Source organism: Syngnathoides biaculeatus, chromosome 2 (genome assembly GCF_019802595.1).
Source record: "Syngnathoides biaculeatus isolate LvHL_M chromosome 2, ASM1980259v1, whole genome shotgun sequence".
Classification (NCBI taxonomy): domain Eukaryota; kingdom Metazoa; phylum Chordata; class Actinopteri; order Syngnathiformes; family Syngnathidae; genus Syngnathoides; species Syngnathoides biaculeatus.
This window is the reverse complement of record NC_084641.1, coordinates 21455813-21483153: the sequence shown is the minus strand read 5'-3', so window position 1 is coordinate 21483153 and position 27341 is coordinate 21455813. Positions and strand designations below refer to the sequence as shown.

The following is a 27341-nucleotide window of genomic DNA, read 5'->3' as shown; positions in this document are numbered from 1 at the left end:
TATCTATCTATCTATTGATAAGAGGAATTAACATAAAAAACAACATATCTTAGTGTTCGATTATTATTCCCAATTTTAACATTTGTTTGAATCACTCATTCCTGAGTGACGAGCACGTTGCACCCTTTTGAATAAAAACTATAAATTCACTTCATCTGGTCTGTATAAAATCTCTACATTACACTCTGACGCCCCCTGTCGGAAAACGGAACTCAATAAGCGCCGCTCGTACGTCAGTTTATTTGTTTCTGTTATCTTTCATATTATCAATGGAAGTTTTTTTTTCAAACTCACACACACACACACACACACACATGATTAGGACTCGTTGCCATGACGAATACAGAAAACCGTTAATGTCACGTGAACATTATTTATTTCTATTGTGATCGTGAGTGCGACTGTTGTCGGCTTCTATGTGCGCTGATTGGCTGGCAACCAGTTCAGGGTGTACTCCGCCGCCTGCCCGATGACGGGTGCGATTGGCTCCAGCACTCCCACGACACTCGTGAGGATAAGTGACTTAGAAAATGGATGGATGGTTGGATGCATAAATTGGGAAAAGATGTACCAGATTTTGCAGAGACTGACAATTGAGACAGATTTTGGGGAGACGACAGAGAGGATCTGGTTCAAGGGAGGCGGCAGACCATTTTTGGCGCATACCTACCTTTATATCTTTTGTGCTCCCTTGTTTATCTCAAAGTATAAAATATAAAACATGCATTTGCCAAGTGTTTTGCCCTTACCATGTGTGGCAAATCTTTAAAAAAAATCTGCTAAGATGTTAAACCGCTTTGTTTCACCCCAGTTAATAGAACCCATCAGTTTTCCAGGAAGGCACCTGTTGACCGTGATGTGCAATTCTACATTTGGCCACATGGGGGCACAAAAGGTATATAAGGTTGTCACTGACCGTTAAGATGCAAGCGTCGGTTTTCAAGTAGTTTACTGTATTGCTCCTATTTTTTTTTAAATCACAAGAGTGCTGTTAAAGCTAAGATAAGCTATTTGATACTGCTTTACAAATATGTGCAAAACAAAACGTTGCTATCAAAAACAAGTTGACAACTTCACTGGAAAATGGTGAAAACAGTAACAGCCTGACTTTTCTTTGATTGCAAGTAACAATTCGCATGTTCACACTGATGTCTTGGTGAGAATGTTTATTTCCTCTTCCTTTTTCACTCGTTCTCTTGACACTCCTCGAGGATGTTCATTTGAAATGTGTCACAATAAAGCCAAAATAAGTCACAGTAGACATTTTTTTCAGTGCTGGGACAACTTACTGAAACTCTCTTCATGTGTGCTGACATCTCGCAAGACGTCTCCATGAGGATTGAGATAAAAGTTCACATTTACGTAAATATCCATCCAACCATCCATTTTCCGAGCCGCTTATCCCCACGAGGGTCACGGGGAGCGCTGGAGCCTATCCCAGCTGTCAACGGGCAGGAGGCAGGGTACACCCTGAACCGGTTGCCAGCCAATTTGAGGGCACATGGAAACAGACAACAGTCATGCTCATAATCACACCGAGGGGCAATTTAGAGTGTCCAATTAAAGTTTTAGGGGTGTGGGAGGAAACCGGAGTGCCTGGAGAAAACCCATGCAGGCACTGGGGGAACATGGAAACGTCACACAAGGGGGGCTGGGATTCGAACCCCGGTCCTCAGAACTGTGAGGCTATGCTCTAACCAGTTGCGCAACCATGCTGCCTCAAGTAATCGTACAAGCAAATTTAATTGAAAAAGTATTTTCAGTCAAGTACATCTTTACTGTTATTGATCATTTATTTATGACAATGCGCCATATACGAACAGCAAAATGTCAGTTTTCCACATTATGTCCTTTTTAAAACTTTGGGGGAAAAAAAACAAAGATTTTCACCTATAGCACGGTGGCTCACCTGGTAAAGCATTGGCCTCACATTTCTGAGGACCCGTTTTCGATCCTGGCCCCACTGTGTGGAGTTTGCATGCTCTCGTGCCTGCGTGGGTTTCCTCCGGGCATTCCGGTTTCCTCCCACGTCCCAAAAACATGCAACATTAATTGGACACTCTAAATTGCCCCTAGGTGTGATTGTGAGTGCGGCTGTTTGTCTCTGTGTGCCCTGCAATTGGCTGGCAACCACTTCAGGGTGTCCCACGCCTGCTGCCCATTGACAGCTGGGATAGGCTCCAGCACCCTCTGTGACCCTTGTGAGGATAAGCAGCAAAGAAAATGGATGGATGGATATTCCATTCTCCAACCTCCATATACATTCCACACTTTCTGTAATCAATTCATCTTCTATGTTGCTTTTCATCAGTTTGGTTGTGGGCGTGTTGGTGCTTATTCTGTCTGACTTGGGGTGAGAGGTAAGGATTTAAAAAGCCCATTGGAAAAAAAAAATCCATTTAGTTCTGTTGGCTGTCTTTCTTTTCCATATGGACAGCTTCCATTTGTACGTGGGCAGGAAGTGTTTGGGGTTGAAATGTCTTGCAGAAGCTGAAAGTGGAAATGGCTGATCCCCAAAAGGATTAACTTTACAGATGAGGAAATGAAATGACCAGAAGCCCTCCACGGACGCAAATCCGCTCTGAATGGAGTTGATGATGACACAAGAAATGACGCTGCTGCAGGTTAAGCCACATATTTGGACACCAGTCAAGTGGGGGTTTGTAATGTGAGGTGATGCAAATTGACATCAGAACAAATGGCCAACAAATGGATGCAATACACATTTTAAAGATTGTCTCATCTATTCCTTGGGACAAATCAGGTAAATTCAAGGGATTTCAGCGAAAGCTCCAAATTTTAGTCAAGAATATGTATCAAAAACACAAATCTAGTAAGAATTCAGCTCAAGAGATGGGCTCAAGCACTGGTGTCAAACCCAAGGCGTGGGAACCAGAGCTGGCCCTCCACACCATTTCACGTGGCTGGCTAAACCAAATCATAAGCTTCTACTGCATATGTCTTGGTTAGATCCGTGCCAAAATTGAAAATGATCTTCTCTTAAAGGTCAAGTGTCATCCCTATAAACATTCTAAAATAGATAGTGAAATGAACAATACATATAACATTATTCACTTCAATGTCTACACGAAAAAATAATTACGAGCGGAGAGCATGTCATCCATGCGCAAACTTGTGGAAGTCTCATTCGACATACAAGCGGTCACCATATTGGCTGCATTTACTGTCCGCGATGTCACCCTGGATATTTGCCACTGAAAACACGCTGTGGCCCCTACTTCAGAAGCGGAAGCTCTTTTCGAAGAAGAGAACGTCTCAAAATCGAGTCAAGTGTCTGGGGCAATATTATCATATCGTTTCGAGCCATATTTAGATTATATGCGGATCACTTCTAACTAACAACAGACTCCCCGACAGTATGACAGTATGTAGTGTACTCAGCCACGAGCGATGGCGACATCGTAAAGCAGCCCGGCTCGGCAATGTCATAAGCCACCTTGGCACCGAAGATGAGCCACCCAAGCCGAAGCTGTGACCGGCGGATGCGGCGCCGAAGCACAAAGGCTGCCATGACGGCTCACCGCGGCAGCGACAGACTCCCAGAGATTATGTATGAGCCAGCCTGGCTGAAGCCGTGCTCGTCCGCGCGGCACGATGCGGCAGCCTTCGCTGGCGAGCCGTCACGGCAGCCTTCGAGGGCGAGCCCGACGCGGAAGCCGGCTGACGCGCACATCGACACATTTAGCACCCCTGTCATACCTATGCGGATCTTTTATTATGAGAGACGGATTACGTTGTCCGCCCCAAACTATTATTTTTTTTAGTAACTGTAGACACACCTACCTGTCATTTGGAACCCACAAAGCTCTCGTCCTTTGCATCCGTGCAATCCATTTTTCACAACGAAGCGAGTCTCTTACAAACTTATGAAGGGTAAATCTGTCCTCCTGAGTGTTCAAGCAATGTCCAGCAATGCAACGAGCCGGCATTTTGGCTAACACGAAGGAACAATGAGCTACCTTCCAGGAGGTAAAACTAACAGAAACAAACGAGTTACAGTGTACGTCACTCCCTGCTTCTTCTCGAAAACAAATCCCTCGAGAGGATTTTCATGGCGGGAGTTACAAAAAGCCATATATGCCAAAATCATGTTTATTGGTGAAAAAACACACTGGTCCATGTCAGCTGCTGTTTTTTCATTGATAACATACTAAAAATCATGCATTTCATGACAGTGGCACTTTAATGTCACGCTATCAAGCATGTGCTGTCACCAAGCTACTTTTAAGATGAATAGTACAATATTTGAAAATATTTCCTTGACTTCTGATGTCACAACTAGCAGCAGTTAAACAGATATATAATTTCACTGTCATAAAGAAAGGATTAACTCCAAAAGTGTGTTTTACTTTTCTTTGTCTTGTGGGGATTTTTTTTTCTTGATCCCTCCACAACAGGTTACCATTGATGGGCAACAAAACAACAACTGCAACTGCATATCCTGTGGGTCAAAGGAGACACATGAACAAACAGCACGTGTATTTCTGTGGAGACAAAAGAAAGCTGATGGCCACCTGCAGTGTCTAAATGGGTGATATCATAGGATGCCGGGCTGAGCACAGGGCTGAGAGCCAGGTCGTGTCAGTCTGGCATTCATCTCACCAATGATGGTGTCCCATATGTCAGCACGCGTCCTCTGTTGCTCAGCAGGCCATCTCTTGTCATCATGCGCTGCTGCGTGACGAGAGCACGACAGACCTGGCAAAGTCTGCGTGACGGCTGGATACGGACAACCAGAACAATCTGATGAGTGATTAATTTAGCTCCAATATGTAGCATGAGGAATGTACTGAACCTCCTGTTGCTCCTGATCCTACACCATCAGTAAGTGAAAGAGGAGTGCATTGAGTACCATCAAGGAGGAAAAGTACTACACAAGTGAAAGCCCGTAATGTATTTGATCCATCCTATACATCCATTTTTGTAGCCGCTTATCGTCACAAGGGTCACGGATAGTGCTGGAGACTATCCCAGCTGTCAACAGGCAGGAGGCGGGGTACACCCTGAACTGGTTGCCACCTAGTCACAATTTAGAGTGTCCAATTAATTTTGCATGTTTTTAAGATGCGGGAGAAAACCGGAGTGCCCGGAGAAAAACCCACGCAGGCATGGGGAGAACATGCAAACTCCACCCAGGCGGGTCCGAGATCGAACCCGGGACCTCAGAACTGTGAGGCCAACCCTTTCCAGTTGATCCACCGTGCCGCTATGTTTGATCAATTTATATATATATATATATTTTTTTTTTACATGGACCTTTAAGTGATTCACAGCTGTGTTTATTTTGTCAGTCAAGGCCTGAAATAAAACATACATGCAAAACGCTCCAAGATATATTTCACATGTATTTAGTGGGAGGGGCCATCTCACGAGTAACTGCAGAACCACTACGAAAGCTGACTTGAAAAGTGCTCTGATTAATTCTTCAACGTAATGACTGTAATTCCTAAGTGGCACAAAATTGCTATAAAAACGGTCAAGATGGACATTTGCTAAATGTTTAACTTTTTGTTTCGCTGTTTGATTGTCTTGATGTGTTCAAACAGCCTTCAATAGTCACTTCACATCATGAAGCTGCAAACCATTCTAGCCAATTGGTTCGAGAAATGGTTCATTTCTTGAAGCTGCGTGTGCACACAATACCACCTGCTAACCATGCCAGGAATAATGGGCAGCTGTAGCTTCATCTGTGATGCAGTGAATTCTGACATCTGTTTTGGCTCTTGGGAATGACTGTGTATGACAAAAAATGGGTCAGAATCAGAATCAGATTTAATGTGTAAAAACACACAAGGAATTTTTTTTTCCAGGAGTCGGTGTTTTATTGATTTGTAGTGCTTTCCCAACGGAACGAGCTGGAAGAGCTGGTGGCCAGGATGCGGAAGATCTGACAAAATCCTGCCTGCTCTGGACCTAGTTCACGTTGCGTGTAAGTCCCCAATAGTGGGTAGAGTGGTGCCGATAATCCATTCACCCATTTTAATTGTCTGTTGCAGTCGGAGTTTGTCCTTTTTTTGTGTCGGCCCCAAACCAGACTGTGATGGAGATACACAGTACTGATTGAATGACCGCTGTGTAGAACTGACTCAGCAGCTCACGTGACAGACCGTGCTTCCTCAGAAGAAGCCGGGAATTTTTGAGGATGGAGTTGATGTTCGTCTACCACTTCAGGTCCTGTGAGACTGTAATTCACAAGAACTTGAAGGTCTCGACAGCAGCCACAAGACAGTTGGACAGCATCAGGGGCAGGTGGGGTGAAGTCATCTCTACAGTCTTTAGAGCGTTCAATTCCAGAGTTAGTTAATTGACAAAGTGCATGATAAAATCGAAATAAATAAACATGGGGAACATTTTCTTGTCCACAAATGCTTCCATTATCATGTGACCTTGCTTGAGGTAATGCAGGCAGAGGACAGTGAAAGTGCTTGTGGAATTTGGAATAGGACACTGTAGCTGCATGCTTCTGTAACTTGGACAATAAATTACAGGGGAGATTTTATTGATTTTCATCTTTCCTATAAACTGTCCAAACTAATACGAACTAAACTCTCCAAGCTAGCAAAACCCTGTCCAGACTCTGAAGTGACTGCAACTCTCCACAAAACCCACATTGAAATGTCCGAACCTGAGGGGTTTATATTGCTGTCGAACTTTGCGCCAAATTCTGAACCACTTCCCAAATCCGACACGTGGTACAGCCGGGGAGCGAAGCTTCGGGAAGCCATCGTTTCCAGCCCCTCGCCCCAAATGAATCATACCTCGATACACGCTTCGTGGAAATGCCCACTCATTACTCGATGCACACTCTGAAGCCTCAGCATGTCTTGAGACATCGATACTGAAGAAGTTGCTGACCCCATGACGCAACCCCAGATAAGAGGTAGAAATGGATGGATGGATGGATGGAAGAATATTCTTGTCCCCGCTCAAAACTGTTATTAAACCTATAATGTGTGCATGGAAAATGACTGGAACAGATTAATTGCATGTCCATTCATTTTATTGGGGAAATGTGTTTGAGATAAGAGCCTGATCATAGAATGATTTTAACCCGTATCTCAAGGCAGCACTGTATTTCAGAGGGGATTCGCTTCACACACACGGCATGTTTTCCAGTATGCCATTCTTTCTTTATTGAATAATTGTGACTTTGCTTCCAACCACTGGGGAGCATATTTTCAGTGTACTTGGGGATTGCTATAAAGGGCTGTGATTTATGATCACACATTACTCCTCAACTAAACTTTTGAGAAAAGGCCAAACTGGGGGTTATTCTGGTACATGAAGAAAAAAAAATCATTTGTGTTGGTTGATTGGACTTGGTCAGCATGGTGAATAACTGTTTCACACATCTGCCTTCCAGTTCTGAGGACCGTTGTTCAAATCCCGGCTTTACCTGGGTGTAGTTTGCATGATTTTCCGGTCATTGAGTGTTTTTGTTTTCCTGGGCACTCCATTTCCTCCCACATCCCAAAAACCTGCATGGTAGATTAACTGAAGACTCTAAATTGCCCGTAGGTGAATGTGAGTGTACATGGTTGTTTGTCCCTACGTGGCCTGCGATTGGCTGGCAACCGGTTCAGGTTGTACCCTGCCTTTTGCTCGCAGTTAGCTGGGATAGGCTCCAAAATGTCCACGACCCTTGTGAGGATAAGGGGTATAGAAATGTTTGGACTTGGTCAGCGTTGGTGCATGTAGCTCAATAAGATTATCAAAATACCAACGCTTGCAGAATGATGAGTTGAGCATCACAGTGGAATCTTAAATTGAATCCATTCCATGACTCAAATCTACTCACTTATCAAATAAAATGTAAACATTGACATTGCATTCATCTATTCCAACCCCACCACACTATGAAAATAATAGCACATAATTAAAGGGAAAGTAAAGTGATAAACCAATTTTATTAAGCCCAATTACGATACGAACTGCATTATCTTGAAGACCCACAGAATATTGTGTCCTATAATAATTGACTCACCAAAACTACCAAATGAAAGAGTAGTCTGTATTCTTGGATCAAGAATTCCCGACAGCAATCTTTCGTAGCAGTAGTAGGTTGGTTCAACCAAAAACACCTGTATCTGACCTGAAATGGAGCAAACACACTTTTGCGAAAATAAACATCATGCAGATTAGTGACTTTGATCCTCCAAATGTTTAAATTCAGATCAAAGTCTAAAATAACGCAAAGAGAAAGACCTTTTGTTATGTACGTAATAAAATGAGCTCTTCATTGAGTTTCATAAAATTACATTCGCTCTTTGCAAAGAATGAGACATGGTGTCTGGCAACCTTGATGCAAACGACCTTGCTGCAGCGTGACGCGGGCTGAATTTAAACATGACCGTGACATTAGCCTCCCGCCGCAGCAACACGCTTTACCAACGTACCAAAGCCGTGACACTCCCTCGCTAGACACACTACAGTCGGGTATCGTTGGCTTATTTTGGGTTTGGCCATTAACACTGGTAATTGAAGTCTGCGTGGGATGTGAGTGTACATGAGCAAGGCCAGACAGGCTGTCAAATTTGGGAAATAATAGGCACAACATAGTGTTGGAGGATGACCAATCAGCCATGTAGAGGTGGATGCATGGAAGGATGGATAGAGCGGCTCTGCCCAAACATTCACAAAGCAAGGTCCATGAAGCCATGCTCGGATGAGTTTAGTGTGAGCAAATAAACTCCATCGAAAACCATTGGGATCAACCACAAGAGGCTGGAGCAGAGCCGGCAGGTCTCTCTATTTTGCTATTTGCTACTACTTTTTTTTCCCCCTTTACTGACAATTAGATGGACAAAAATAAAGAAAACGAGCCATCGGCGCCTTTTGAAGGTCTTCCTTCAAAGTTAAAAGTTGGAGATTGTTGCAATTACAATGAGAGGCATCCAAAAGCAACGTTTACCAACCACCAGGTGAATCAGGTGTACGATAAATAACTATTCTTCAATGGACAATAATGTATCTTTAATCTCTTGAAAACAGCGTCATACAGTGACAGCCAAAACAATTAAGTGCGCTACTACAAGATGGCAGAAGGCACTAGTAAAATCTGCATTTTGGTATTGTCATTCATCCATCCCTTTTCTTTGCCACTTATCCTCACGAGGGTCACGGTAGTGCTGGAGCCTATCCCAGCTGTCACCGGGCAGGAGACAGACAACAGTCACACTCATATTCATAGAACAGAATAATAGCATTTTGTTCAATTAAAGCAGACCAAGATTTCACAGTTAGTACTTGAGAATGTGCGCGTCGATTCAGAAGAGGTCATCATGATGTGCTTTTTTTATGCTTTTAGAGACATATTTGTTAGCTTTGTGTGTCAGGAGATTTTTGTAATGCAAACTTAGTGCGTTGCCTGTGTGCAAACTTTGTGCTTTTTAAGAGACAATGGTCCAAAAGAATAGAAAATAAATAAGTAGTGTTTGAATGGTTATTATGCACGTTTTCAGACATGGCTTCATCGTGCAGTATCACTACATTTTAATGTTAAAAAGTTAACTGTGTAGGTTTCTTTTGGGGGAGGAGGTGCTTTTTATTTCTGCATTACGGCACTTTGTTCAGGATAACCTCGGTTAAAAAATATCTAGGAGACCTGGATATGCTTAAAAATGAATTATTATTAAGGAACAAAATCCAATTGACCCCTCCGTGGATATTGCGCAATCCGCGTCACTGACCAATCAGAGGCCAGAGATCTGCATAAACCAAAGCCCGTTTTTGCTCCCGCCATTTTCTCAGACAACATTGCATGGTCCAGTATAGGTTTTGTTAGCATTTTATCGCGTATTTGGGTTATTTAACAAAAAACATGGTTAAGAGGTGTAGTCACGGACTTTGTAATAGTGACGACAGGTATCCTGAAAGGCTAGTTGGTGGAGTTCGATTCGTACCCTTTCCAAAACCGAAGACCCAGTACGAAAAATGCCTTCGATGGGTCAAACTTTGTGGAAGACCCCATCATCAACTAAATCCATCTAATATCAACCGGAACAGATATGTTTGCACGACGGTATGCCCTATATATGATTTTCAATACATGTCTCGTATAAATGAATTTGAAGTTCTTCGCTAGCGTAACACTCCTGCATGTGAACGATTGACACACTTATTCTTTGTTGAGCGATATTTAGCGATGATCGGACTGCACAAACGTGTCGCTTTCTTGCTGGCTCGCGGCCGAAGCTTAACCAGACTGTGTTTGCACGAAGATATGCCCTAAATTTGATTTTTAATACACGTCTCGTATAAATGAATGAGACGTTCTTCGCAAGCATAACATTGCTACGAGTGAATGATTGAATGAAATCAGAAGCATGGCGTCTCTCTCAGTTCAGAATGTATTGTATTTAGAATCTATAATATATCGTTGATTTGAATGAAAAGAGAAGCATGGCGTCTGTCTGAGTTAACAATGTATTGTATTGTATTGTATTTGCCATTTTTTACGAATTGTTTGTCTTACGTCAGCGCACGTGGCATGACGTCACTTCGGGAGGCGTGGTTAAGTGCCCTGTACGGAGGGGTCAATTGTCAAAAGGAGCTTACGGTATGTTAAAAAAAATACAGTACTTCTCTGAATGTGCCCTTTTCTCGGAAGATGTTCTTGTCTGGCTTTGTTTCTTCTGATTTAATCGAACAGGAATGACTTGCAGTATCGTCTCAACCACAAATACACACAAAACAGTTTAACCAGTCATAATTAAGTTGGGTCATAAATGTTTTGACATAATGTGCGGTTTCTCACGACCTATTAAACCAGCTTGTGTGTTCCTCCTGACAAATGCAGACGCAAATGGTCAAATTTGAATCGAGCGAGCACAAATTTTCAACAAAGAGCAGGAACATCATCAGTACGCGAACATGCTCCACTACTCATTCCTTGGGTGCATTTACATGCAAATCATCAGGAAGCATGAGGAATTCCAGTTATTTAGTACATCATCACAGCAGCGGCACACGCAAAAAAAAAAAAAGAAACAAAAGGCTGTCGCAGCCACTGGGAATAATTTTTGGCTCAAGTACAAACTAATAGAAAGGATAGCTTGGAGGCAGGTCGTGAATGAAAACCTCATCTACCACGCCCATGTTCATAAAGAGTAGCTGCTTACTGCTGCAATTCTTCCATCCATCCATCCATCCATCCATCCATCCATTTTCTTAGCCACTTATCCTCACAAGGGTTGCAGGAGAGCTGGAGCCAATTCCAGTTATCTTTGGGGGGGAGGCGCGGTACACCATGAACTGGCTGGCAGCCAATCGCAGAGCACATAGACAGACAACCATTTGCACTCACAATCACACCTACGGGCAACGGGTTAGAGAGGAAGATCCAGGAGATAGGCTAAGATGGAAAAAGATGACATGCTTTGGCGACCCCTAACGGGACAAACCGAAAGGAAAAGAAGAAGACGACCATAACCCACGGTGGAGTGACTGGCTAGACCGTCTGCCTAATAGTTCTGAGGACTGGTGTTCTAATCCAAGTCTTGCCTGCGTGGGTTTTCACTGGGCACTTCGGTTTCCACTCACATCCCAAAAACATGCATTAATTGTAAAGTCTAAATTGCCCTCAGGTGTGATTGTGAGTATGAATTGTTGTTTGTTTCTATGTGTGCTGCGATTGGCTGGCAAGCACTTCAGGATGTACCCCGCCTCCTGCCCGGCGTTAGCTGGGATAGGCTCCAGTGCTCCCGTGACCCTTGTGAGGATAAGCGGGTTGGATAATGGATGGATCAACTGTAACCCAGTCATGATAATTTTTAAAAATGTATTTAAAGAGGACTTTTCATACACGAGGTAGCTCATTGCACTTTACATGATTGAAAGCATTGAAAAGTCAAAGACGTTCAAGTATTTTATCTTTTAAAAATGGAAGATGCTCAGTCATAAGCATAAGAAATAAAGAATCATTTTTAACCTGGACTTAAAAACATTGAGACTTGGTGCTGACTTCACTTTGCTTATCTTAGCTATTTTTGGGCAGGAGGCGTTGCACACCCTGAACTGGTCACCAGCCTTATGCAAAATGAATGTAAAAACCTGAGCCAAATTCTTGGTGAAATTAGGAATGTATAGAGATCTTTCTTAGAAAGACCAAGCGAACCAGCGGTCTAAATTGTGTATTCAGGCTCCGCAGGGAAACTTTTGTAATTGCTTTCTCGGGCCAAGTTGGGTTCAGTTCCCAGTAGATGGCCACATGGTTAATTCATTGAGTGTGGTCACATTTGAAAATCAGCAGCACGGGGACTTGCACAATATGTGAGTTTATCCTCAAATACAATAAAAGCACAAAGTGAAATAGAAACACTGAAGCAGAGGCATGAGATCATTTTTTTTTCTTTTGTCCTGTCTGTCAACAAGCTCTGCTATCAAACACAGACTGAGACTTGTTACCTCATTGGGGAGAAAACATGCATAGGCTGCTCCCGGTACCAAGCCCTTGGGGAAGCTGAGCGGCACAAATGGCACAAAAGTAGTGAATAGAGATGAGAGTGGACTTTCGTGAAAATTCCTGAAAATACAAATGCGAGCACAAGGGGATCCGGGGGCATTGCCCCCCTGGAAATTTCCAAATTAATGGATGGCTGTGGTGCATTCTGGCGATATCTGTGAACAAAATTAAGACAAAAATTGAAAGTAAAATTTCTTAGTCCTGACCCCAAAAAAAATGGGCAGAAGTTCCCTAAGGGTCAAGCCCAGATACCCCCCCCCCATCCCCCTATCACTGGATAGCACAAAATCACATTTATCATTAAAATATGCTATCTTATCTCAAGACAACTGAATTAAGTGAACTATTCAGTTAAAAGACATCTAAAATTGTCTTTTTTCCCCACATTATACATATTATAGTATAGATATAGAATATACACGAAAATATATCCTAAAATTTCTACACCGTACAGCAAAACATGTTAAAGAAGTTGATCTATAGTAATTACTATTAACGCTTAAGTCTCAAACTTGTTACGTCGAGTTGATACACTCGACCACATTGCTCACTATCTTAGAGATAGATCTAGTAATACTAATAGTATAATCATAATCAGTTACCTTTAATATATATATATATATATATATATATATATATATATATACACACACACACCCACACACACACACACACACACACACACACACACAGTCACTCATATTTGACAACTGTTCAGGTGCTCGCAGATAAAGTTGCGGGTGTGATTAGGGATGGCCTTAAAATAACTTACTGGATTAATATAAAATAACTGTAAATTAAAAATAAAATAAATACATAACTAAAATAGAAAACTAAAATTTTTAAACTCAGAAATGATAATTTCCAATTTCAACTGATATTAGTAGAACATGATATAAAACGGTATTTAAAAATTTTCATCAATAAAAATTCTTGATCTGACAAACTTTATCTGAAGAAAGTTAAATGCACTGGCCTGTCAAGGAATAAACACGAACGGTCTGTACCCGCAAAGTTTTGAAGATGCTGAAAGTTTAGTTCAACATAATCGGTGTTCGTGACAACAAGCTAGCGATACATTGGAACAAATATTCCTGCCGCCAATCGTGGTGTGTTGTTTTGGGGGTGTGGGGGGAGGGGGGAGAAGTACGCATCGCGGGACTGCCGTAAAGAGGAAGCAGGCTTGCTGGAACGCGCCTTTATGTGTATGCGCCCGACGTATTGGCCACACCTGAATCAAGCGACGAAGTGGATGAACGTCTAATTTTTTTTTTTGTTTTTTTACACCGTCACACCGCCTCGCGATGGAGCCAATGAGCATCCCTGGTGTAACTTAATTTCCTTTCCTTTCTCATGATGTTGATGACTTTCAACGTAAATGCTCTCGTATTACGTGAAGCAGTTCTAAAGATGCATTTTTGTACATGCTCCGTACATGCTCAGTATGGTTAACTTGCATTTCCCGTTTCCAGGTGGAAACCGGTTGTTTTGGAGCAAGCTCGTTTAGTTAACGTTTATGAAATAAACACATAAATTATTGTCAAGACCACGCAATATAAGCGACGTCTTGAGAGAATGCGAGGGGAGGGGTGTTACTCTTACTAGTGTTAGTGCCTCAACATGGCTACGCTCGTGAAAGCAAAACAATGAACTGAAACGCATGTTCGTTCAATGTTGTCAACTAATATCCGGATTCATTTTAGGGAACTTTTCCTCAATTTTCCAGAGGAATTTTCATGAAAATTTAAAAATGTAGAATTCCGGGAAAATTCGTAGGACTTTCATCACTGAGTGAACCCTGTGTAGCCAATAGACGACTGTGGACAGACAAGGGGAACACGTTTATCAGTCAGCCACCACTTTAACATCTGTATAACACAAACATTGCATATATTCAATAAAAGAATACAGCAATGCACAAAATAAATGATAGCGTACCCTGTTGCCCATGTATAATACTATATAAACACTATATATAATACATTGTCCAAAGAAGAATCTACCTCAATTGGCAGTAGAAGAAGAAAAATGTACCTAAATTGGTCATAGAAGACAACAGCGCTAATTTCCAATGCCCTGAATAGAAAATGGTGCATGACACTCACAAACGCAAAATATAAATTTTAAATTTATCCATCCATTTTCTTAGCCCCATAACCTCACATGGGTCACGGACTGTGCCGGAGCCTATCCAAGCTGTGAACGGGCAGGAGGCGGGGTACACCCGGAACTGGTTGCCAACCAATCACAGGCCAGGGTTAGGGTTAGGTGACATGGAGACAAACAGTCGCACTCACAATCACACCTTGGGGCAATTTAGAGTGTCCAATCAATGTTGCATGTTTGGGGATGTGGGAAGAAACCGGAGTGCCCGGAGAAAACCCACGCAGGTACGGGAGAACATGCAAACTCCACACAGGCGGGTCCAGGATTGAACCCGGGATCTCAGAACTGTGAGGCCAATGGTTTCCAGCTGTGCCACCACGCTGCCTAATTCATTTAAAAATCTTTCGCAAAAAATGGCCACATGTGAAGCTCTTCTGGAGGATTTTAAACGTGTGGAGCATGCAGCGAAAAATCTATGATCACTAAGGAATTAAAAGGCTGGACTGCTACGCGAGGAGAACAGCACAACAGTGGTAACTCAAGATGAAAATGACATTGGGAGCAACTGAGAAGCTGAAATATGAGACTCTCTGAGGCTGTTCAACCCCGATAATGAAGAGGTCTGAGTGAACAGGAGGAGGATAAGTAAAAACAATAACTTTTCTGTAATGTTTTCGGAGCCGTTTTACTGCTATGTTACAATCAACGCTTAGAAACAACATATGTAAATAAACATTTACAAAGTCTTTCTTTGTGAATAATTTTTACAACATACCAGTGTGTGCGGTATGCAGTATATTTGCGGTGGATGGTCTGGTGCAACTCGTGTATGGAAACAAACAAAAAACACTACACAGACGTGCACTGTTGTCGGGAAAATATGGTAACGAATGCAACTATCACAAATTTAAACACATTATGAAATAAACAATTTGGAGAGCAAAATCCGTGAGTATGCGGGACCGCGAACGGTGAGCCACGAATATTCAAGGGAGCACTCTATACCATTACACACAAAGCCATACCTTATACTTACAGTACATTTCTCTCTTTTGTCTATCTCTAACACACACACCACACACACACACACACACACACACACACAGTGCGGCAATTAACAGTACTTAAAAACGGCAGCAAAAGTGTCTTTGGAGATTTTGTGGAAAGGGAAAATGGTGGCTGAGCCAAAGTTGGATTTGATTTTATTTTCCTATTTACCATACATGGTCTACACAAACAATCATATAAACAAGTATATAAACAAACCAAAAAGCTAATTAAAGCGTTGAAAAAAAATTAAATGAAGGTGACGCGCCTTTTTACGTTCAAATTAACCTTAAGTACACAATATACAAACCTTACATAACCCAATAAATTTTACTGTCCTAGCCTCAATCAATATCATACAATACTTTACAAAATAGAATACAAAAAATTTAAACCTTTACAGCCGAGATCTAGCGAAATAACCTATTTTTTGATGTACCTATGTAAAAAACAAAAGGACATATTCCTCAGTCAGCCACAGCATTTACATCTGAAGATGCACCAGTGCTTACCCTCTAGTCTACAGCTCATGTACACCACCACCAGCTGGTTTGGTAGTGAATGAACTCGTAATAATGAAAACTTTGGTAAATCACACCCAGAAAAATAATTTAAGGGGGGTTTATTTTACCATTTTCTGTATTACATCATTCAACATCCATCCATCCATTCATCCAGTGTCTTTGCTGCTTATCCTCACGAGGTCACGGGGAGCACTGGAGCCTATCCCAGCCGTCAACGGGCAGGAGGCGGGGTACACCCCGAACTGGTTGCCAACCAATTGCAGGGCACATGGAGACAAATATCCGCACTCACAATCACACATAGGGGCAATTTGGAATGTCCAATCAATGTTGCATATTTTTGGGATGTGGGAGGAGACCGGAGTGCCTGGAGGAAATCCACGCAAGCACGGGGAGAACATGCAAACTCCACACAGGCGGGACCAAGATAGAACCCGGGACCTCAGAACTGTGAGGCCAACGCTTTACCAGGTGAGTCACTGCGCCCCCATCATTCCACATATTGGTGATTTTCATTTTTAATCATTTACTTTCCATGTCGCTCCACCAAAATGTCTTCATGTTTGAGCTGTTTGTGGTCCAGCAATGGTTGGGAACCACTGTACTGTTTTGAAAAGATATCAATGATGACATTGATTAACCAAATTTAACTTGATTTTCATCATGTTATGGTTGGCTGCAAAATCTTTAGACACTCAACTCCTGATGTGGTGAACAAGCAAACTCAAGACATGAAGGCTGGAGCCAAGATTCAAACCCAGAACCTCCCGATGTGCTCAGTCGTATGCCAACTGTCGCCTGGCCCTTCAACTGTGTAATGTAACTATTACCACTTGTGTTCAGCAACTGAGTAGAAGTTATGAATGTTAAATTGTTGCATGTGATCTTGTAATGACTCCTAATAGCTTGAGCCTTGTATGGCTTCATATAGGACCTGCAGGTGTTTTAGAGACTGGAGAATTTGGGTGCTGTTAGAGAAGAGCGACAATCGTCCAAAGGGTGGGTTGGGGGGACTGAAATTTCTGTTGTATATTCTCTCATTTGTTGAGAAAGTACGAGTTGGACTCTTGTTCCTCCACAGGTGGCATCCTCTTCACACTCTCTCCATTTTGTTGCCTCTAAACAAACGACATGAGTCCATCAGGAGTGCTAATGATGACTGTCACATCGAGTTGGTGAAAAGATGTCACTTTTGGCAGGAGCCCAAACACACGCACTTACCTAGTCGCCGCTTCATCAGGCCTACGAGGTGCTTCAGTGGAACAAATCACCTCCATGTGTTCTCCTCGCACTGAAACCAACAGACAAATGCAAACCTTTGTACTCAAGGGTCACATTAGATTTTTATACTGGACAAATGGACCAGGTCATTTGTCCATTATTATCAGAAAAAAAGTTGAAATGTGAATTTAAAATATGTAAAAGACATCCATTCTCTGTGGCGCTTATCTTCACTCGGGTTGCAAGTGAGCTGGAGCCTATCACAGTTGACTTTAACCAAGAAGGGGAGTAGACCCTCAACTAACTGGTCGCCACTCAATTTCAGAATATGTAAAATACGTCTTTTAATAATTGATTATTTAAAATTTGAATGAATTATAATGAAACATGTTTTAAGAATCCTCACAATTTCAACATTCAGGATTTATTTTCACCCTTGGGTTGAGTGGATAGTCTCTGGGCTTGCAAGAAGAGAATAGTCGGACATTCTACAGTGCCGTAAATTATTATTTTTTTTTTTATTTTGCATATCGCACACAAAGGTTTCAAATCAACCAACCAGTTTTAATATCATTCAGAAACAACCCAAAGAAATACAAAATACAGTTTTCAAATGACAATTCACTTGATTAAAGCGCAAATATTCAAACCTTTCTGAAATTCTGTGAAAAAGTAATTACGCCCTGAACCTAATAACGGGCTCAACCACCCTTGGCAGCAATAACTGAAATCAAGCATTGCGATAATTGGTGGTGAGTCTTTCACATTGCTCTGGAGGAATTTTGTCCTACTCTTCTTTGCAGAATTGTTTTAACTCCGCCATATTGAGCATCTCAATTGGATTTAAATCCAGACTTTATCTTGGTCACTGCAAAACCTTAATTTTAACATTTGTTTTAGCTATTCAGAAGTGGACTTGCAAATGTGTTTCAGATCGTTGTCCTGCTGCATGATCCAAGAGTGTTTGAGTTTGAGGCAATGAACTGATGGCTGGACTTTCTGGTAAATAGGTGAATTCAATGTTCCAATCAGTCACACCAAGTTGTTCTAGTCCTGAGGCAGAAAAGCACCCCCAGACCATCACAGTGCCGCCACCATGCTTCACTCTGGGCGGAATGTTATTTTTATCAAATGCTGTGCCACGTTTACACCAGATGTAACAGGCTACACACCTTCAATTTTTGACTTGTCAGTCAACAGAATGCTTCTCCAAACGTCTTGAGGATCAAGATGTTTTGGGGCAAATGTGAGATGAGCCTTTGTATTCTTTGCTGACTGCATAGCATTTTGCATGGGAGCTCTCCAGGGGATGCGATTTTTGGCCAGGGTCTTTCTTATGGTAGTGTCACGAATACTGAACTTAACTGTGGCCAGTGAGTCCTGCTGGTCTTTAGATATTGTTCGATTCCCCACTAATTTAAAAGGTCAGCAGTGTCCCTTACCCACTATACACAGTGTTGACGGTGCACTGCTTCTCCCTCCTGAGACACAAGATGGTGGATCAGAATTTCCTTGAACCGGTCTGAAAGTCTTTTTTAATGGCTTCACCAAAGTCTTCCCATGCCTGAGTTTTTGGTTCACAGACTACCAAAGCTGCATTTCAGTTGGCCAAATGGTACCCGTCAGGAAACCCTCCATAGGATGGGTATGCAACAAATGTCCAAATGGACTCCAAACGATTGCACTTATTCTGACATTTGCAGTAAACAACATAACCATCGGCCTCATCAAAGATGGTGACGGGTTGCATATTGACACGAAGTGGCACGGGTGGACCTTGGACCAGCTGACAAAACCAGGTGTGGAACACGCTTAAGACTAGAGATGATAGTGGACTTCAGGAAGCATCCTTGGCCAGAACTTTCCCTTACGCTGTTCAAGTACCCTGCGTCAACCGTCAAGACCTTCAAACTTCTGGAAAAATTAGTTTCTCCGGGCCTGAAGTAGGAGACCAACTCCATCCTCAAAAGAGGCCCAGCAGAGGATGTACTTCATGCAGGTTCATAGGAAGCCCGGCCTGCCACAAGAGACGTTGGGGTAGTTCTACACAACAGCCATCAAATCAGTCCTGTGTCCATCCATCACAGTCTGGTTTGGTGCTGCCACAAAAAAAAAAAAAAAAAAGACCAACTCCAACTCCAACTGCAACTGCAACAGACAATCAAAACTGAAATTATTGTCAGTACTCCCCTAGCAACCCATGAGGACATTCATGCTGTCAGAATTAAGAAAAGAGCAAAATCCACTTAGACCCTCCACATCCTGGTCACGACCTCTTCCAGTTCCTTTCCTCAGGTAGGATCTATTGATCAATAGAGTAAAAAACAGCAGATATTCTAACAGCTTCTCCCCTCTTTCCATTCAACTGCAAGAGGGTAAGTGACTCTCTGTCTTGTGCTTTTATGTCTTAAATATATTTTAATTCCTTGTGTTTTTTGACATACTTGGCAAATAAAAAGGATTCCGATTCTCTTTCTGTGAAAGCATAATAGTTATCTAAGACCCGTTATCGCCATCTAGACCATGTTTCTTGTTTTCTTCTTCTAACTCGTGCCAGGCTGTTACAAAATAGGTCTTATAAAGAAATGATCTATACTAAGAAATTATTATTTGGATGAGACTACAGAATATTATTCTGCTTCTTGATAAAATGAAAAATTCCATGCACTTACTTTGGAACAAACAAGAGATGACCTACTTTTTGGGTAATGTCTTTCAAAACTTGGTTAGTTTATTCGATATGATTAAAATCCAAACTAAAAAGTTTCACCTCGATTAAGTTGGGTCCCGATGCGTGTCCCTCCGGAGTTGTCTAATGCAGACTCGAATGAGAATCAGTAGGCAGAACACTGCTGTCATAGCAGCATATGATTTGAAAATGATCTCCAAGGCCAAGGGCAAGTCTGGATGAGATGTGAAGAACATGCCCCGCCCAAAATGGGGGTAGACCAGCAGGTGTATTTCGGTCACACGGCGCCCCTTTAGCCAGCAGAAGTAGACACCTGAGAAGAAAAAAAAAACCTAAGTGAAAGCATCTCAAAAACCAAACAAAAATTCCATCTATTTTCAGCATATTCAATTACACCTCCGACTGGTCGCCATCTATTCACAGGCCACATATAGACAACCAACCATTAACCTAACATCCATGTGTTTGGGACCTGGGCTATAAGTCGAAGCGCCCGGCAAAAACAACTGAACAACGGGCCTTCTGTTAAACCATGTGGTGAAATTGTAGATCTTCCAAATTTACTCCATACCCGAATCCTGAAGCTGAGCAGGAGTGAAGACAAGATGATGTCCAGCATCAATTTGAATTCTCAAAGACGTGACGTTTGCATCCCGTCCGACCAAACGGTGTGATCGATAAATGGGCTCAGATCCTCTGTCCCACGCCACTGCAATGTATGGCTGTGCCCCTGGGCAGCCGAGGATCAGGATTTGGTCAGCTGGGTGGTTCACGTGGGAAACATGCATCTCCTGGCTCTTTATGGAATCAGAACTGCAACGGAGAGAGGATTAACTGCAATAATGTATGTATACGGCCTTTACGAACAAATACAATATCATGGAAACAAATGTTCATTTACTGTATTTCCAAAATCCTGTGAAAAAAGTTAAAAATTAGATGTTGTTCGATTCCCCAAAGATTAACAACACCCGTGATGAGATCAGCAGGCAATTGAGGTTGATTCTTCCTCTTCTATGCACAATTGAGGTCGATTATTATTCTTCTATGCACAATTGAGGTAGATTATTCTTCTTCTATCCACAATTAAGGTAGATTCTCCTTCTACACCCACTGAAAGTAAAGTCTCCTTCTTCTTCTCCCCATTGGAAGCATGTGCGCAGGCCCAAACCCGAGTGCAATGTAGGGCACGGCCATGTTTTAACCATTTTGTCAGAACAGGTTTTTGTTGTACTTTTAAACTCAGAAATACTGTGCATAAAGGAATAATTTAGACGTGTAGTGTATAACACCATATTTGACAAGTACAAGTCAGTGGTTGTATTTGTCATTCCAATCAAGGATTCTTTTAACATATATGCGGCACACCAACTTGGGGCAACCCATCGTTTTTCCATGGGAGAGACAGTCACTCTTGTAACTTTTCACTTTAACATTAACTAATGCATTTACATGTTCTTGTTTTAAATGGGATCATTTCTTTTTCATATCAGGGAAACTAAAACCATCATAAATGTAGAAATATAGTACAGAGCAACTAACCCAGGCACTCTAAGAGGTCATTCAAAGCAAATGACGCACAGTGTGGAAGCGTTGCTCTGCCTGCCTCTTGGTGTCTTACTTCAGCCTTGTGTAGATTATTCACTCCTGCACAATGTTTTGGGTGGATAAATGGATGGATGGATATACCAAAGGTGGAATTTCATCCAATTATTTGGCGCCCCCACAAAGCGCCGACTCTTTTAGCACGTGCTAATCTCGTCAAATGTGTGCGCTGACCCTGCGGCAAGTTTCTCGCTCACCATTTTGCATGCCGACCCTATTTTTTTGTACAGTGCAGATATTGCCAGCAGGAGTTATCAAAAAGTTGCAGATACCCGCAAACACCGACAAGCTTTTTTTTTTTTTTTTTTTTAAACTCCAGGATATTATATTTTATATTTTCAACACCGATTGGCTTTCACCACACAATCACATGAATTTTGAGTTGAGTGTGAACCAAACATTACCTGTTGCCTAACATCAACAAAAACATGGATGTCAAATTTAAACCATGTCACAGACTCTTTTTGACCTCTGTTATGCATAGAACTGGGGGTGGAATTTCATTGCATGTGACTTTTAGTAAATCAATAAGTCTATTCAGTAGAGAGTTGTGATTGGAACAAATGGGTGTTTGTGAGGCATGCAAGCGGTGACATGAAATCCAAAGACACATGGTCAAGATACTTTAACTTTACGATTCATCCATCCATTTTCTGAGCCACTTATCCTCACCGGAGTCTTGGGAGTGCCGGAGCCTATCCCGGCTATCTTTGGGCAGGAGGCGGGGTACACCCTGGACTGGTTGCCACCCAATCACAGGGCACATATAGAGACAAAGAACCATTTTTACTCACAAACAGACGTAAAGGCAATTTGAGGTCTCCAATTAACGCATGTTTTTGGGATGTGGGAGGAAACTGTAAACCCCGGAGAAAACTCATATAGGCATGGGGAGAACATACAAAGTCCACACAGGCGGGGGCGGGATCTAACCGGTCACCACTGTGCCACCTTGACATAACTATTTGGGACAAAATAACTGCATTTTTGTAGGCTAAACCTTTAACCTTTAGATGGGTTTCCCCTCATTGTACAGGATACTGTCTTGCCATGTACATTGAATGTCACATTACAGCCATGATATAAGATTTTATGATTTGGAGGTGGAAGTGGGTGAAAAGCATTCCAAACACGTTGGTATTTTTTTCACCCAGAGTCAATATGGCACAGTACAGTACTTCTATTGAACAACTTCAACAACTAAATCCTGAATAGGCAGACCAGAATGCTAATAATAATAATTAAAATAGTCAAGTGTGCTTACCTGTGCCCCACAGATGCCATCATTTTATCCAGTTTGGAAGGAGGCGGCGCTTCAGTTGGACAAGTCACACGGCAGCTTCTGACCTCCAGCCTGGCTCCAGTTCCGCTTTGCTTTATGTGACCGAATGCCTGAGGCACCGCCCCTGAGCCGCAGGACGCCACGGTGTGGTTGACCCGCCTGTAACGCACGTGCAGGAAGCGGGAGCGGACGTAGCAGAGCCCCACTCGGACCTGCTCGCCCCGCACGCCACAGCGGTCGCACCGTGACCACGGGCGGAAAGTGGTGAAGACTTGATAGAGCTGCTGACCAGAGCTTTGTCCCTTTACGTATTCCATCGAGTTGCTCTGACTTTCAGGAGTGTGCCTGGAATCAACAAAGAAGAACCTGAGTGTGATCGTGCAATTCCTCCGATGAAATACTGGTCATGATGCAAATCCAAAAAGATGCAAATTTCAGTATGATTCAGACCAAGAAGAGATTGGTGTTGCACGTTTCCTATGGCCTCTATTTCTCCCAACTGACATTTGGAGTCATTTGCATAGCCACATCTATACATGTTGTCTCACATGCCCGCTTCACAAGGCCGCGTGACAGCTTGGTTTTCATCTCTGTCATTTGATTGGGCCTCCAGTTCTATGCATTTGTGAGAGAGGTTAATAAAACCTTTCCTGTAGTCGGCTTGTCTTTCATCAATTTTTTCTGTCTCTCATTTCTGGTTGATATGTGCCTTATGACCGGAAGTGGTGCAAAGGCCAGGTGTGCAGCGGTTTTCAAGCTTATTTTGTGCAATTGGAACAATTTCACAAATATATTTTTGAAGGATCAGCATAGGGAAGAGAAAAAACAAAAACATTATACAAGTCACCACTGTGCTGAATGTTGTTGTTGTAATTAGTGGGAGATGGTCCTTCGAGATTGCCGCCACTTATTAAGCAGAGCAGGTTTGGAGCACGTGGGTCAACTAGCAATAAAAACATACCCTCAGAAGTACTGAGGATAATATTTGTCAGGTTCTTCCCCTTCAGGATGGGTGACATTCTCCAGTTGTTCTCATGGTATAATGAGCTTGATTTCCCTTGAAAATATTTTGGTGGAACGAGCATATTTGCTTTTGCTTGGATTTTCGTTCCTGTAGCAATACGAGAGATGTGAGAGCATTTTGGGAAACATCGTACTTTTTTCCCCCCTTTGGTGTGGTTCATTTGGTCAGGGAAAAAAAAAAAAACATGTGATCAAGATCAGGCGTGGATCTCAATAAACTTCCAACCTCAATCCAATCCATCTGGCTGATTTCTTACTATAGCAAACCGATTTGTGTCCTGAATTCATAATTCGTCACGAGACACAGCATTCAAATGACGGGCTGATGGTAGCACGTCTTAACCCTACCAGGCAGGATGATCAAGAGAAAACCATTTGTTGCAAGCATAACACCAAACTAACTTCAACATTACACTGACAATGACAATCCCAAGCGTGAACCCTAACCTTGACGTGAAGCTGAATTCCCGCACCTCCTGGATGTCCAGATCGTAGGCATAGAAGTAGTCGCCTCGGGCCGATCCACAGATATAAACACCCGAGTCGTCCACAGTTGTTCGAAAGATCAGAAGGCTGAAGAGACGAATTGAGAAGCGACTGCGCAGGTCGGCATTGTGGGGGATTTGACTTGAGTCCAGCAGCTTGTTCCCATGGTAATCGGTCAGGGCTCGGGTCTCTTCTGAGCTGGACTTGTGTTTCCTATAGAACCAAACGACTGACTGCACCTGAAACACAGGTAATGTTCCAATTGTATGACAATTACGAATGTTAAAATGTTTTACGGATCATTCATGAAAAATTAATAATAGATTGCTTTTAATTTGGTTATATGATAGGGGAAAAAAATCAAACACATTTCAACATTGTTTCCTTCTTTTTTGCACTAGTGGGTTGTTTGCTATTTTACAATACCCGGGAGACACAATTCGTTATCTGTTTTCAGCATACATAGCCAATAGAGATGATTTTGACCCAAATTCCAACGAACCAGAGATGAAGCAGTTGATTGTACTCCATCTTGATGTTTCACTTTGACCAACAATATTCACTGAATCGCTGATAAGCAAACGATTGTTCATGAAAGCAAACGTTGTGTGTGGTGGCTGTGACTGAACTCACCTCTTCGGGCTTACAGTGGCACGGCAGCTCCACCGTGGCCCCCGCCTGGTAAGCGGCGTTGAAAAATAACAGGAAAGCCGGGCAGGCTTTTTTTGCAAACACATCCTGCTTTTCCTTGGGAGCCTCGTAGCTCCACGCCTTGGCGAGGAGGAGGAGAATTAAGAGCGGAAACATGCACAGGCCTCTTTTGGAGAGGGTCAGGCTTATGACCGAAGACCTTCGAGCGTGAGTGGTGGCTCAAATTAACAACATAGTCTTTGTTGTTGAGAACATGGTGCTTCCATTGGTGTCTTAAAACCTTCAAATAAGAATTTTAAAATAAAATGATCACCTTTTTAATTTACTCTACTCATTCTACATTGCAGAATTTTAGGGAGCCGTACATTTCTGCCCTACTGGGAAAATTCCCCGGAACACTTTTCATAAACTTGGTGACTGCAACCTAAGGATGCACTTCAAGACTATATAAAACTGCCTTGCTTTTAAAAAATAGATTATACAAGATAGATAGATAGATCATTTTAAGACAACCCGTTCTGCATGGGAATTGGTTTGGATCAACTTATTGGGTAACATGATTGAAATAGTCCAACAAGATAAGAGTTGTTGTCAGAATTGATAAACGTTCCAACGATCTACACAGAAGCACATCATAGTCACACCGTTGAGGTGAAGGCGGTACATTTCCGAGATTTCAGCAGCATGCTAATGATACAAGCGACTGAGTTTGAGTCTGCACATAAGTGCCCGAGACGGCGCGGGCGGACAGACACACATACATATACATACATACATACATACATACATACAGTCTCTCGCTCTCTACACACAGACACACACTCATACACACTATATCTCCCTCTCTGTCGTATTCACGTCACAAAGTCAAATGGTGGAAGAAATAATCATCTCATTGAAGTCCGGCACCCTCCGTCCTTTCATTGATGCTCCGAACAGACGGAAGCCTCCATGAACTAATAGGTTCAAAATGCACTACTCAAATATTGTACAAGGTGTCTCAAATTAGTTGGTGACACATACCACTTTGTCATGACGACGGAATGCGGCGCTTCTGACGTCACATGTTTATTATTCGACGTCAGAAGCGAAAGGGAAGAGGAGTACGCCCGGCGTTATTGGGATTCCAACACAGTTTCCAGGCAGGACACGCCCTGCTGCAACGTGATTGGCTCCTGCGTCCCAAGCATGAATCACATTTGTATGAAATAAAACAAAGAAGTTTGATATGGTCAGGTTTAAAAATGAAGAATTTACGATTAGGGTGGTTTAGAAGCAGTAGGTTGTGCCAACCTATCATTGTGCAGCGGCTGGTGTCCTGCAGCCAGTAATACTGGAGCAGGACGTGTCCGACCTATAACTTTGTTGGAATCCTAAAAATGCATATCATATATCCTTTTTTTTTCTTGTAGTGGAAATAAGAAAAAGTGTCTTACGCGCATTGTGAATTATTTTATTGTAGTTGGATAATTTTTCTGCTTCCTAGCCAGCCGTTTCCCACTTCTGAGTTGAATTTAAATGACTTTATGAAACAACAGCTTTGATTTTTTTTCTTCCGTTTAAATACATGGATGATATTGTAAATGTATTTGTTGATTTCCCTGTCCTAAAATACATCCCCCCCAAAATCGTTTGGGGGGGATGTATTTTAGGATTGAATTGGTTGCCAGCCAATCACAGGGCACATGCAAACAACCATCCATTCATCTATTTTCTTTGCCGCTTATCCTCACGAGGGAGTGCTGGAGCCTATCTCAGCTGTCAACGGGCAGGAGGCGGGGTACACCCTGAACTGGTTGCCAGCTAATTGCAGGCCACATAGACACAAACAACCACACTCACAATCAAACCTAGGGGCAATTTAGAGTGTCCAATTAATGTTCCAAGTTTTTTGAATGTGGGAGGAAACCGGAGTGCCCGGAGGAAACCACGCAGGCATGGGCAGAACATGCAAACGCCACACAGACAGTGCTGAGATCGAACCCTTGTCCTCAGAACTGTGAGACCAACGCTTTACCAGCTGACCCACCGTGCCTCCCACATGCAAACAACCATTTACAATTACATTCACACCTATGGGCAATTTAGAGTGTTCATTAAACATGCCATGCAGGTTTTGGGATGCGGGAGGAAAAGGGAAGTCCTGGAGAAAACTCACACAGACACAGGGACAGGGAAATATGAGGAATGCTAAAACAAAATCAGCACCTGTGTGGAACATTC

General features: G+C 42.5%; 1 protein-coding gene across 4 annotated transcripts; it reads right to left on the bottom strand.

Annotated features, from left to right (window-relative positions):
* Positions 1–15705: 15705 nt before the first annotated feature.
* LOC133511563 (Ig-like V-type domain-containing protein FAM187A) lies at positions 15706–26193 on the bottom strand. Of its 4 annotated transcripts, none has more exons than XR_009797963.1 (8): positions 25101–26131; positions 24429–24706; positions 22941–23303; positions 20643–20884; positions 20153–20384; positions 18555–19530; positions 17383–17452; positions 15706–17279 (listed from the first exon to the last, which is right to left on the bottom strand). XR_009797963.1 is itself a non-coding variant. In XM_061840523.1 (6 exons), exons 1-5 carry the CDS (start codon positions 25272–25274, stop codon positions 20158–20160), a joined length of 1284 nt encoding a protein of 427 aa, XP_061696507.1. In that variant the 5' UTR covers positions 25275–26131; the 3' UTR covers positions 17470–19530; positions 20153–20157. The 4 variants fall into 4 exon arrangements, 1 of the variants encoding a protein (XP_061696507.1); XR_009797962.1 differs by lacking the exon at positions 18555–19530 and adding an exon at positions 26142–26193 and having other exon boundaries at positions 15707–17279; positions 25101–25398; XR_009797960.1 differs by lacking the exon at positions 18555–19530 and having other exon boundaries at positions 15707–17279.
* Positions 26194–27341: the final 1148 nt, after the last annotated feature.